The 13,028-nt window shown below is 56.1% G+C and overlaps 1 protein-coding gene across 4 annotated transcripts; it reads left to right on the top strand.

The window, feature by feature from the left end:
• The first annotated feature begins 1,261 nt into the window (after positions 1-1,261).
• On the top strand, positions 1,262-11,417 carry LOC138915057 (ral guanine nucleotide dissociation stimulator-like). 4 transcript variants are annotated; one of them, XM_070259137.1, is made up of 15 exons: positions 1,262-2,227; positions 2,630-2,740; positions 3,598-3,791; positions 4,400-4,507; positions 5,161-5,362; positions 5,509-5,789; positions 6,575-6,790; positions 7,136-7,239; positions 7,504-8,006; positions 8,786-8,854; positions 9,298-9,372; positions 9,958-9,990; positions 10,361-10,482; positions 10,688-10,779; positions 11,114-11,417. In XM_070259137.1, the coding sequence occupies exons 9-15, from the start codon at positions 7,983-7,985 to the stop codon at positions 11,173-11,175; spliced, it is 477 nt and encodes a 158-aa protein (XP_070115238.1). In that variant the 5' UTR covers positions 1,262-2,227; positions 2,630-2,740; positions 3,598-3,791; positions 4,400-4,507; positions 5,161-5,362; positions 5,509-5,789; positions 6,575-6,790; positions 7,136-7,239; positions 7,504-7,982; the 3' UTR covers positions 11,176-11,417. The 4 variants fall into 4 exon arrangements, 2 of the variants coding, with proteins under 2 accessions (XP_070115238.1, XP_070115239.1); XR_011435947.1 differs by lacking the exons at positions 8,786-8,854; positions 9,298-9,372; positions 9,958-9,990; ... (1 more) ...; positions 10,688-10,779; positions 11,114-11,417 and having other exon boundaries at positions 1,265-2,227; positions 7,937-7,976; XM_070259138.1 differs by lacking the exons at positions 1,262-2,227; positions 2,630-2,740; positions 3,598-3,791; ... (2 more) ...; positions 5,509-5,789; positions 6,575-6,790 and having other exon boundaries at positions 6,801-7,239; positions 7,937-8,006.
• The last annotated feature ends 1,611 nt before the right edge of the window (positions 11,418-13,028 follow it).

Below are 13,028 nucleotides of genomic sequence, written 5' to 3'. Positions count from 1 at the left end.
TAGAGAACATTTCAAAGCCTTTCTTGCCCAGGCTGGGAGTGCTTCTGGGAAATCCCACTGTTCCTCTAAGAAGCCAACGGAAGGCTGGGAGCTGAGTCTCAGGGGAAAGGTGACCTCAGCCTTTACCATGGAATTACAGAATGGATGGGAGGCCTCAGCAGGAACTGACTTCAGGATTGGTGGTGTTTGAAGCTGGGCGCTAATTTTCTGGCTGTGGGTGTAGGGGCTGGTGCCGCATTCCAGGGAGAAGGGATGGCTCCCTGTGTTCTTAGAAGAAACAAGACCCAGGAAAGAGGTGAAATGACAGTTTCCATTCAGAATGGACTTGTGAGGGGAAACATTCAACCCAGAGGAGACAGTCATGTTCCTGAGGGCACCGGAAGAAGCTGCCTCTGCGTCTGCCAAGCAGAATGCCCTGCTTCATGGACTCACTTTATCCAAAAGAGACCAAGAAGGAGAAAATCATGAGATGACCGTGCAGATGTGAGATCTGTGACGTTGGAGACTGTGCCTGGGAGGCCCTGAAAGGCCTCAGAGGAGTAACATTTGCTGTGAGCAGAGTGACAGATGTGAGGCATGCCTGCCTGTGTCTGGGAACAGTTTGAGTGTCAGGGAGAAGCCACTGCTGGTGCAGAGACTCACAGGAAGAAAGGAGTCTGAGCAGAGAAGGTCAGAAAGCTGGCGGTGTGGCTGGAAGGATCCTGAGAAGAGAGAGGAGGGGAGATGGGGGTACGGCAGGGACGGGTGGCAGGACTGGCAGACTGCTTTTTCCTGTCACTCTCTGACGACGTTGCTCTAAGACCGTGCCCCTAGAAAGTACAAATCCTTAAGCTCTCACAAAGTGTGTGTGCCAGGAATGGGGCACGGCTTAGCTGGGTGCCTCTGCCTCAAGGTCTCTGTGAAGCTTGGGCTGCATCTCTATTGCGGCTCGACTCGGGGAGCATGTGCTCCCAAGTTCACTCACATGCATGTTGACAGGGTTTGTTTGGACGGAAAGCCTGAGTTCCTGCCTGTCTGTTGGCCGATCATTTCCTCCATTCTCTCCTATGGAGCCTCTACATAGGGAAATTGAACACATGTGCACTTGCTCCCCCAGTTCCAGAGATATAAGAGGCAGAGAGAGAGAGAGAGATGGAAACAGGAGGAGGGAAAGAGGGAGGGGGCTAAAGACAATGAGTAAGAAGGAAGGGCCAGGCTTTTTGTTCTTAACCCTGGGTTGTGTACCATCCCAACACCTTGGCTGCATTCTATTCAGAAGTCACTTCCTAATGACTGTTCAGTTCCACAAGGATGTGCACAGCAGGAGACAGTGAGCACCGGGAGCCGTGGTGGAGGCTGCCCTCCACATAGGCCAACATGAGGCACTTGGTTCTGACTCTAAGGGAAACAGGAGACCGTGGAATCATTCATGCCAGTGACTGGCAATCTCTGAATTTCCTCTAATTTCAACCCGTTAAAGCTGCAGATGTGTAAATGAGGCCCAGAGGGGCAGAGACTTGCTCAAGGCCCAAGAGCTGTGACACAGGCCTGTTTTGAGGGGTGCTCCACACGATAGCCCACCCCTTCTTGTCATTCTTTCATCTCTAAGTGTGTGCATCAGACACAAGTGAAACCAGACACCAGGTGTTGTCACTACTGTCTCTTCTGCAGCTGAGGACATCCTGAGGGAGCTATTTCTGGCCTCGTCCCTATCGTGCAGGTTGAAGGATTGAGGAGGCCTTGCGAGGCACAATGGTGTTTCCAGGACACAGAGCTTCTAGGGAAAGAGAGGCATGAACTCAGCTGAACTCAGCTTCCTCAAGCTGGAAACCTGGTTCCATCTCAAGGTCCTGTGTGAGGCTCTGTGCTGGCTATTTGTGTACAGTTCTGGTGATGACATGGGCAAGGAGGGTGAGTAGCCAAGATCCCAGAGGGGTTTTGGGTTGGTGTGATTGAAAGAAGAGGCCCGGGTAATGGAAGCTTGAGGAAGTGACCTCACTTCCTTGGTGACAGACCCTAACAGAACTTAGCACACTGGTCTCCAGGCGCCCGCATTCTAGACATAGCCTCCTATTGAGCTCACTTGAGTAGAGACACTGAAGAGAGCAGGATGCTCTGCTGTTGTCTCCTGACTTGTCGAGCCTGTGGCTTCAGGAAAGCCAAGAAACAGAGACTTTTCAGTTGCTACACACATTGGCTTGGCCCTCACCTGCACCACCCCTGGCCATTTGGCAGGAGGATCCCTCAGGTAACACAGGGCAGGCCAACCGCCTTAGACCACAATGGGATCCCAACCCCACACCCCTCTGAGCCTCCTTGTGTGTCCCGGGGGAGTGGAGTGAGGGACGGCGGGGCTGAGGGGGCACTCATCCTAGGCAGGAGCCCTTTGCTGGGTGTTGGAAGCCTGGCAGTGCGTCGTGTTCCCAGCCTAGGTGTTGGCTAGCAGGATGGGAGAGTGGGTGCTGGGGACCAAGCTCCTCTACCCATAGGTTAGTCCCGAGCCATCCGGGTGTCATCTCATTCCCTCCCTGGCTGGAGTTCTACACAGACACTGCCGGGTACCTGATCCCTGCTGGGGTTTCCTCCTGTGGCCAAGTCGAGGCAGGTGCCTGAGACATCCCGGCCCGGCTCTCGGGCACTGTCTTTGCAGAGCTGCACGCAGGAGGCGGTCAAAGAGCTGGCAAATGGCTTCGGGTACTCCATCTCCCTGGACAGCGGCCAACTGCACCGCACCATCATCAATAACCAGGGCTGCTCTGAGGTGAGAGTGGGCACAGAGGGGTCTTCCCACCCAGGCCCCTGAGATGACCAGGGTAGGCCCAGAATCCAGCCTCAAACTGCCCATCTCCTGGGAGCCTAACAGGGCTGTCCCCCCTGAGTGTCCCACAGTCCCAAAGGAATCTGGACTTCTGCTCCTCCCCACCAGCTGCATAGGAGGATAGGAGGGCACTCGTTGCATTTTCCTAGGAAGATTAGAGAAAACGTTGTCACTTCCCACTAGGCCCTGAGTATCTTTGAATTTTGCCTTTTTTGGAACATGCAACCTCGATAACGAGGGTCTCCAAACTCCCTTTAATGTAAGAGAAATAACCATCAGCGTGTTTTGGAAGTCAAAGGGATTGTCAGAGTGTGTCACTGCCTTGTACACTGTTTCCAGACTGGGGCGGGGTGGGGTGGCCACATAACATTTCCCTCCAGGTTGGGGCCCAATGAAGCCTCAGGCAGTTAGAGGGGCTGGCCCTCAGCCCTCACTTTGGGCAGCTCTCAGTTCTGACCCACAGGACCTAGAGAAGCCACCTGGCGCACCTAAGCCTCTGTTCTCCTCTCTAGAGAGGGGGTGTCTGTTGAGGACTCACTGGGCTGGTGCTCTTCACAGAGGGAGGTCTGTTGTCCCTCAGTGAGCAAATGGCCTCGAGGGAGATCAATGTGGAATCCTTCGCACGCCCAAAGTCAGATTGTACTGTGAGAGCCCAGAACCTTGCTGAGTGTGGGAGCTCCTGTGTCTCCTGTCGCACATGTCTGGGAGGGGCTAGGAGTTCCTGGGTCAGCTGCAGACCTCGATAATGCTGGTGGTTCACAGTGGTGGCCCTGACCCTGTGTCCTCCTCATCCCACCCAGAGTGAAGATGAGTCCACTCTGTCTGTAACTGAGGCCTGCAGGATGCGTGCCCTCCAGGCAGGCATGATGCAGAGGCTCTCAGAGTCTGTGCTGCCAGCCTTCCCCAGCAGAGTCCTCTGCAGTGTCATCACCTCCCTCTACAGCTACTCAGGCTCCAGCACTTCCCACCAGGTCCTGGACCAGCTGTTTCCCAGGTGACTGCCTGCCTCCTCCTCAGCACAGTGGTGACTCTGCCCACTGCCAGCTGTGTGTCTTGCCTTGGGAATGTCACCACATCTCTCTGAGCCTGAGTTGGCTCCTCTGAAATGTGGGGTGAGAGAGGATGAACTTGCTAGGCTTCTCCCAGGGATGAATGGGATCAGCCATCCAGGTGCTTCCCTGGTGCCCGGCTCTGCAGAGAGGGTGGTGGGCCATGCTGTGGTTGCTGGTGGTGATTATTTCTCTGTCCCCCATGGAAAGTAGTCTTCACTTCACCTCTCCCTTCACTGGCTTGTGGCTTTTTGAGTTTGGAAAAGCACCTGGAGAGCACCCTGTCAAAGAGTTTGAGATGCCATCCAGCTGGTCCTGGTGCTTGTCCTTGGTGTAGCCACTTAGGGATCTCTAGGGTCACAGAGGGGCCACAGGCCCACTCAGACACCTGGGATGGTTCTGGTTGGAGGTCATTCAACAATGTCTATGAAGGACCTACTCTGAGCAGGACTTCTGGACACACTAAGGGTCACTCAGTGAATGAAGCAGACAGCCTCCCTGGTCCTCCCCTCTATTTTGAGAGTCAGACAGTCACACTTGACATCATTCACAGGTCCCATCTACCCGCCATCCCGGGTGATGACTTCATCCCCTTTGGGACACATGGAGGCAGCTTGGCCCATTGCGTGCGGGATGCTGGAGGACACGACCACCTCCCAAAGTGAGTGGTCTTTGGGACGAGAAGAAGGGCCTCCTGTCTCTAGCAAAAAGGGTGCGGGGCGAGGATGGAGGCTATGGCCATGTCAGGCCTGGGAGAACCCTGCATCTCACCCATCTTGTGATTCCCATGGGAGGGCTCAGTTCTGGTGGCTTCCACTCCAGCAGGACTGGACTCAAAGAGAGCTGTGCATGGGTCCCAGGCCCCTTGAGAATTGGAAGGGAGGCTGGGTTGCGTTGTCCCCTAGAGACCCACTCCCAGCAGAGTCCCAGCTCCTCCTGCCTCCCTTTCTCCACATCCACACCATGTGAGCACCACCGCCAGGTCCATAGTAGGAGGTGTGTGAGCAAGCTGCTCCCAAATCTGCTGGAGTCTTCATTCCAGTGGCCCACATACATGGAGGGCTTGAGTGGGCTGTGTCCAGACCCTTGGGGAGGAGAGTGTCGGTGGGAACAAGAGACTCTCACAGACTCTGTGTTCAGCCTGCTGGATGAGCAGGCCTGCCACAGCCAGGTCAGGCAGCCAGGGCTCAGGGCTGGGATGGGGCCCTCCTCTGGAGGGGGAGGGTCTGGCACAGGGGCGCAGATGCTAACAAGAGTGCCTTGGGAGGCTGGTGTTTAAGGAAAGGCCAGGCCACTGACTCTCTGGCCCATCAGCCTCCCCGCAGTGCTATCTATTTCCTGCTGGGAACCTGGCTGGGCCAAGGGCAGGATTGCAGGGAGCCCCTGCGGTTTCCCTCTTGGACCCTGCAGCTGGCCACTCTGCACGTCAGCTTTGGTGGCTCCCACGTGGAGGGCCATGCCTACCTTCTGCCAGGCCACCTGGAGCATCTCAAGGCCATTGAGGCCGAACGGAAAGGTGAGGGGACTGGAGTCTGGGAAGACTGTCTGTGTTGAGGTTCACGGGCTAGCGTTCCCTTAGAGGCAGTGGAGTCCTTTCTGTCTTTGGAAAGGCACAGAAACTGTCAGGTGTGTGCGTGAAACTTTCTCTTTATCCTGCTCCAGAGCCAGCTCCAAAGCTCCTGCCACTTCCAGAGCCAGAGCCAGTGCCAGCCCCCGGGCTGGAGCCAGCTGCACCTCCAGTCTCACCACGTGTGGTAGAGCTGGAGCCAGCAGCCCCTGAGTCGGCCACTCCAGGACCAGAGCAAGGGCCACCAGTAAAGGCAGCCCCAGAGCCCAGCTGCCCCTGGGCCATGACCACCGAGGACCAGCTGAGGGAGGAGAAGCCGAACATCTTGGACTTCCCTCCCCAGCTGGTGGCAGAGCAGATGACGAGGATGGCTGCGGTGAGCAGAGGAGCTCGCGGGGCGGGTGGCCCCTGCCTTCCCGGTGCCATGAGCCACCCCACACCTGCCATTCCCTGCTCAGGATTCCGATGATCTGGGTCCAAATCCCTGCTTCCTTCCTTATCAACACTGTGACCTGGGCAGATTTCTTTCTCCCCAAGCCTTCGCTGTCCCCTAGCGAACACGGGACAGTAGAGACAGACACTCAGCACCTGCTGTATAGGGTGGCTGTGCCGATGAATGAGGTGGGAGAGAGTGGAAGGTGGGCAGAGTCTGGCCCTTTGGTGGGGGATGGGCACTCACTGAAGTGCTGCCAGGTCCTTGGGTGGATCCCCCATCTGCGCAGGTGTCCCGGACAGCCTCAGCACTTATCAGGAAGGTGATGTGTATTGAGTCCAGTGGAGACAGTCAAACAAAGCTGGGGGTTGTCCCTGCCTCTGGGGGAATGTGCATGGGAATGGGGAGTGGGACTCGAGGGGCACTGGGATGGGTGGATGATGGCCCTTCTGGTGGGCATGTGTGGGCTGCCTTCTGGAGCTTGGAGGAAGTGAGACGGGGCTGGGAGCAAATGTCCCCTCCCTTCCCCACAGTCCTGAGTTCGGGGTCATACTGGACTGGGTGCATTCAGTGGACACAGACAAAACCCAGGGACTCCCATAAGCCTCAGGCCAGATGCTCTGCTTCCTGAGCTCCAGTTCTGATCTCACCCTGCCTGGGCCTATGGGGGACTGTGGACGCTGAGCTGGGGTGTGGCAGGACCGGGTGACACTCCGCATCTTCTGCAGGAGCTGTTCAAGACGTTGGTGCCCGCCCACTGCCTCGGCTCCATCTGGTCTGAGTGTGACAACAGGAAACGCGAGTCCCTGGCACCCACCGTCCGTGACACTGTGATGCACGACAACACCATGGCCAATTGCATCCTCGTCACCTGCCTTGGGGATGCTAGCATGACAGCACAGGACAGGGCCAGGGTGGTTGAGCTGTGGATCAGGGTGGCTGAGGTAAGCCTTGGCACGCCCTGTCTGGATGCATGGGAATTGCCTCTTGTTTCTCAGCTCTCAGGATTGAAGTCTGGGGTCTTAGTCCCTGGACTGTCCCTTGACCCTCATGCCAGGGCCACGTTGACCTTGACTTGAGGTCCCAGTGGGGACAAACTCACTTCCTCTCTTGTGTTGAGCTACAAATCCTTGTGCCTGGCAGTGTTACTCATCGGGTGGCAGGTGTGCCCTCCCTGGCTTCCCTGGGCATGTGTGTCCTCCAGGACAGGAGAAGTCCGTGAGGTGACAGAAACCAGAGGCAGCAGAGCTTCAGCTCACCCTCACGGCTCCATCTCTCCGCTTCCCCAGGAGTGCCGAGGACTCGGGAACTTCTGTTCCCGCCACACAATCCTTTCTGCCCTGCAGAGCCCTGCCACTGCTTGTCTCCAAGACACCTGGGGACAAGTTTCCAGGTGGGTAGTGGGTAGACTGCTCTCCAGCCAAGCACCATGAGGGTGAGGTGGCCCAGGCAACCTCATTTGGGCCGGCATGTCCCCCAAAGTCAGCTGAGAACACCTGGGAGACAGCGAACACCGGGCGCAGGGACTGACCTGGGTGCTGGGTCTCTGAGTCTCTCAGGGCCCTTAGGCCAGCAGTTCCATCCCAGGGATTCATTTCCTTCCAGACCAGATCCTGGCTTGAGCCCAGGTGGAGATTGTCAGGTGTTTCCTTTGCAGCAACAGAAGCCTCTATGCAGCTGAAACCAACACTGTTCCAAGGAGATCTGTTTGGGACATCTGGGAATGGAGGCCCCAAGGGACAAGAGGAGAGGCCCCTCCACAGTCCCATGGGGACCTTAGAGCTCAGAGCACCCCAGCGAAATCCCTCATCCAGGCCCCAGGCAGTTTGGATCTGCTGGGTTCTCAAACAAATGGGACTTGCCTTCAAGCATCCCACAGTTTTTCTTCTTTCTTTCTTTCTTTCTTTCTTTCTTTCTTTCTTTCTTTCTTTCTTTCTTTCTTTCTTTCTTTCTTTCTTTCTTTCTTTCTTTCTTTCTTTCTTTCTTTCTTTCTTTCTTCCTTTCTTCCTTTCTTCCTTTCTTCCTTTCTTCCTTTCTTCCTTTCTTTCTTTCTTTCTTTTCTTTCTTTCTTTTCTTTCCCCACCCCGCAGGGAGAGTTCTGGAACCTGGAAGAAGTGGGTCAGGAGATAGAAATGCATGAGCAGGGAGCTGCTAGTGCAGGTAACCTGGAGGCTGGAGATCTCGAAGGAGGCCAGAAGGAGAGGGGAGGGGAACATCCTGAGGGGATCCTAGGAGGTGAGGCTATGGCAAGGCTCAGCCCAGGCTGGGGGTCAGAGAGCCCTGTGAGGGTGGGGCAGGCCGGGGCCACTCGGCCAGGTCCCCCAAGACTCCCTGCCCTCCCCCTCCCTGTCTGTTCAGCTGGGGTCTGGACGCACCCCTGGAGTCCAGAGGCCGGGGCCTTTGTCAGATTTGGAGCCAGGGGTGGGGTGAAGGTAGCGGGGACAGGGCCTGTAGCTGGCATGGGGAGCAGCCTCTCCCAGTGGGTCCTTAAGCCAGTCACTGCCCCTCTGGGGGCCTCCGTCTCCTCCTCTGGGAAGTGGAGGGAAAAGATCAGCGGTGCAGGCCTCCCAGCGGGGTGCTACCATCCAAGGGAGGACAGGAACGGGAGGAGATTTGTGCCGGCTCCTCCTCGAGAGGTGAGGGGAGAGCAGTGATGACACGCAGATGACTCTGAGTCCTCAGGAGACTCCTGGAAGCAGGTGACATTCTCCTCACACTTTTCAGCTGAGGAAAGAGGGCCAGGGAGGCCTGGGCAGGCCCAAGGTCACACAGGACTGATTCCTGGAGCTGGGACTGGTCTAGAATCAGAGCACCCTGCAGTTTGGAGCAGCAGAGGCAGGAGGGGACTGGAGCCGATGGCCAGGGTCTGAGATCAGGGGCCTTGGGGGGACATGTGGAGGGGAGTATGGGCACACTGACCCTGTCTTCGGCCCCAACAGGAGGCGACCTCCGTGTTAAAGACTGCAGAGAGGGCACGCCAGGGAGCCCAGGAGAGGCAGTGGCAGCAGGTGAGGGTGACTGTGGGGGAGGGGCCCAGGAGTCAGAGGAGAGGGGGCGCCTCCTCCCAGCTGGAGGCCTCCCTCAGAAGAGGGGCCTTCCACCTCAGGCAAATCTGCTGTGGCTGCCAAGCATAACGGGCCTGCAGTGGCAGTGAGCAGGAGGAGGCCTGGAAGGGCTGGCAGCAGGGCAGATTTGGGGTGGGGAAGGGCAGGGGCCACTGCCCCTGGGAGGCGCCAACAGCCATCCCTGTGACTTGACTGATGGAGTTTGGTGTTCCTGGAGGGGAGCGGGGGAGGGAATTTTGTGTATTGCGGTGTCCCGAAGATCCTAGGCTGCTCTGTGTGGGGGCGTGGGGTGGGCAGGAGGCTGGGCTGAAGGGTTTCAGGGGAAAGTTCATGGGGGCACCTGAGAGCGGGAGCTCATCACCATGCCCATCCTGATGGCGGCACAGGGTGTCGTCCCCTCCCTGGTGACGTTCTTCGGTTCCCTGGAGCTGCTGGACGGTACAATGGAGGATTACGTGGAGGTGAGTGAGCCTGGAGGTGGGTCCAGGGGCTCAGGCTCCTGAGGGTGGGGAGGAGAGAGTCCTGTCCTGAGCCCTGAGCTCTCTGCATTTGGAAAAGGTCCTCTCAGCAGGGCCTCCAGCCTCGTGTGGGAGTTGGGGTGTCAGGCCCATCTCCCCAGTGGGTGATGCAGGCTCTGCATAAGCCACCGTCCAGGTTCCCTGGGCTTCTGAGGCTCAGAGCTGCCTGACTGTGTGGCCGCAGGAGGTGGTGTCTGAGCTGGACTCAGCCTCTCCCTCTGGCCCTGCCAGTGAGGGAAGAGAAGTCGGGCCCCTCCCAGTCAGGAAGCACATCAGAGGCTGAGCTGTCCCTTCCTGCCTGAGGCCTGAGTCTCCCCACGTGTCATCAGAGAGGGTTGGGTTACAAGGTCTCTTGCCTCAGTTGCTCTGTGCCCCCTGCTCTGGAGCCCAGAGACTGGCCCAGGTCCAAGTCTGGGCTCTGGATGGGCCTGCCCACTGGCAGTAGTGCAGCATTGCAAGAGGTGTGGACGGGGGCTAGTGCTGGCCAAGGGGGCTGTTTCTGATGGACTGCGGCTGTCTGCTTTCCAGGGCAATGTGCTCAACTGTCGGAAATGGAATGAAGTAAGCAGCTGTGGCCTCCCGGTGGGGAGGGTGGGGGTTGGAAATCAGAGACCCCCCAGCAGTGGGCAGGACCCCCTCTGGCCCAATCCCCAGGGTGGAACATTTATTTGCACAGTTCGATATACAGAGCTAGGGATCCTATGGCATTGGTCGGTGGGGGAAGGGCTGGCATCAAAGACTCCTTCCTGGAGGAGCTATTTTGAGCCAAGTGTGAGAGCAGGCAAGTCCTGACTGGAATCGCAGGGAGGGAGGGTTCCCAAGTGGGCAAAGGCCCCAGACTGGCCCCTTGCCCCATTCCTCACCCCCTCCACGAGCCCTGCAGGGTCCCCCACTCAGGCCCTGTAGGCATCCTGTGCTTGCTCTGTCCTAGCAATTCAAACTGATGGACGAGATCGAGCTGCTCCAGGAGGCTGCAAATCTGTACACTGTGCAGCCCGACAAGCACTTTGGGGCCTGGTTCCAGGCCGTGGAGCCCCTGAGCGAGGAGGAGAGGTGAGTCGGGTCAGGAGTTGGGGGAGGGCAGGGCAGACTCTCTCTGCTGACCAGCTCCAGAGCCCATGTCCATGGCTCACTGGTCAGCCTCAGATCTGGTTGCATGGCGACCCCTGGGGCCCTTCGACTCCAGCTGCTGGCAGGCTCCAGGATGCACATGTGATGTGTGGCTCCTGAGAGCTCCCAGCTCTGCTCTGTCCTGTAGCTACAGCCTGTCTTGCCAGCTGGAGCCCCGATACCACTGGGTCAGAAAGATTCAACTCTTCTTCAAACACAAGAAGAACCGCTCAGGGCAGAGTGAGTGTCTAGACCAGCAGTGGCTGAATCCACGGGCTCAGGAAACATTCAGACTGAGTGTGGGCCTGGGGAGGCAGACAGCTGGCCCTGGGTTCCAGCTCCACTGCTGAGCAGTCCTGTCCTGGGCGGTTGCACTCACGTTCCTGGGATTGGTTTCCTCCTCTGTGAAATGGGTGACGCTAAATATCAGCCCCTGTGTCAGGGACAGATGGGGTGCTGTTGGCTTACTGAGCACTGAGCAAATGGCTGGAGCAGAGAGCGCAGTGGGGGCCGGGATGGGGTGTGCACTGTGGTTCCAAGGCAGGCCACTCAGGAAACGCCTCTCTTTCTCCAGACACCAGACCCCCAACCAAGGGCCCAGTGGTGGTGGTCGATGACCCTCCTGAGACCAGCTGAGCTACAGCGGGGACACAGCATTGACACTCAGGGTGCACATGGCCACCTCCCCTGATTCTGATGAGGAGAACTTTGTGATCCGTTTCTGGGGGTCCCCTGTTGGCCACGAGGGGAGGCACCAACCCCTCTTCTCCCTCCCCCCTTTTGCCCAGCACCTATTTCCCTATTTGGCGGGGCCATATTTTGTTGTCAATGGTAAATGCTCCGTTTGAGTATTATATTAAATTGTTGCTTCTTTCTAATCCTGGGAGTGGAGGTGTGAGTCTTTCGCTCGCAGCACTCATGGAAACCGGATCCAGAAACTCACATTCCTCCTCAAATTTAGAAATCTCCCAGAGTGAGCAGCTCAGTTTATGTGGAGAAGGGAGAAGTGCCAGTCCTCTCCCTGGCTACTGAACGACATGCCCAAGTCCCCCTCCTGCCGAGGACAGGATAATTGCAGTGTGGTTCACCCTGTCCAGGAGCAGAGATGGCCCCTCCGACCTCTTGGGACTAAGCGGTTGGAGGCGTTTTCTCAGCCAGAGCCACAACCACTAAGCTGGGCGTGTCTGTCAAACTAGCACGTGCCTGTCCCTAGCACACGTCCTGCCCAGGACAGTGGCTGCCTTTCGACACTCTGCCGGAAGAGGGAACATTTTCCCGGTTTCTCTTGCACACAGATTAGGACCTTGTTTTCTGATTCAGTCTCCGCAATGGCTTCAGCTCTAAGTGGGGAAAATACCATCAAAAGCTCAAAACGTGCACATAGAGAGGACGAGGCCAGAGGAAGGTCCTGTGGACATGGACCATGGGCAGGCAGGACTCTGCCTTCTTGGGCCCACTAGGGGCTCCCTGTTCACCTCTGACCTAGACTGGATCCCCCTGGGCTTCTGGTCCCTGACTCTGAATACCATTTCCTGCTTGTTGTCTATCCAAGGGGAAAGCTGTGGGATGCAGCTTTTAGGGCCTCAGCCAGGTCTCCCTCCAGAAACCTAGTGCTCCCAACAATCTGTTCCAGAAAATATCACCAGAGACAACACTTTCCAACTCATCTTATGAGGCCAGCAGTACCCTAAAAGCAAAACTAGAGTTTAAAACTAGGGAAAACTTGAGAACAACAAGTCTCAGAAATGAGCAGTTACCGTTTTCTATGAAATATTAGAAAACCGAAGCCAACAATGTAAAACAATCATACACCAGGACAAAGAGGAAATTTTTTCAGGTATGCAAGGTTGTATCAGCATTCCAAAATTAAATCAATGTGATCCACCCTGTCATAGGCTAAAGGAGAAATTTATACATATATGTCAGTTGGTATGTGGGGGAAGTCATCAGATAGTACATATTAGATATGTCAGGTTCTTTCTCTATCAATTGCACCTCATTAAAGCTCTTACAAAAATGAACCTAGATATAGAATTTACACTTTCACAAACTTTTAGTAAATGGAACAGAGACCTAAATGTAATGCAAAACAATGCAACTTCTAAAAAGATTATGCAACAAACTCTAAGTGGACTCGAATCTGGAATTATGTTATTAAGATACAAACTGAAAGTATAATCTCTGAAAAAAAACTGATGTTAGACTTTATTTATTATTTTGGTATGGAAGGTTGACCCTGAGCTAACAGCTGTGCCCATTTTCCTCTATTTGGACTGTGGGATGCTGTCACGGCATGGCTTGACAAGCTGTGTGTAGGTCTACACCCAGGATCCGAACCTGTGAACCCCAGGCTGCCGAAGTGGAGTGCGTGAACTTCACCACTGTGCCAGCGGGCTGGCCCCAAGTTAGACTTTATTAAATTAAAAACTCCTGCTTTGTGGAAGGCAAAATCGATGAGTCAAAAGACAAATTACAGACTGGCAGACGAT

This window comes from Equus caballus, unplaced genomic scaffold (genome assembly GCF_041296265.1).
Source record: "Equus caballus isolate H_3958 breed thoroughbred unplaced genomic scaffold, TB-T2T haplotype1-0000016, whole genome shotgun sequence".
Classification (NCBI taxonomy): domain Eukaryota; kingdom Metazoa; phylum Chordata; class Mammalia; order Perissodactyla; family Equidae; genus Equus; species Equus caballus.
The sequence above is the reverse complement of the archived record's forward strand: the minus strand, read 5'-3'. Positions and strand labels throughout refer to the sequence as shown.

Coding starts and splice junctions, on each gene's coding strand:
- LOC138915057 (XM_070259137.1), top strand. CDS start 7,983: ATGAGCAGGGAGCTGCTAGTGCAG. Junction 8,855..9,297: donor AGGAGAGGCAGTGGCAGCAG/GTGAGGGTGACT, acceptor ATGGCGGCACAG/GGTGTCGTCCCCTCCCTGGT. Junction 9,991..10,360: donor ACTGTCGGAAATGGAATGAA/GTAAGCAGCTGT, acceptor GCTCTGTCCTAG/CAATTCAAACTGATGGACGA.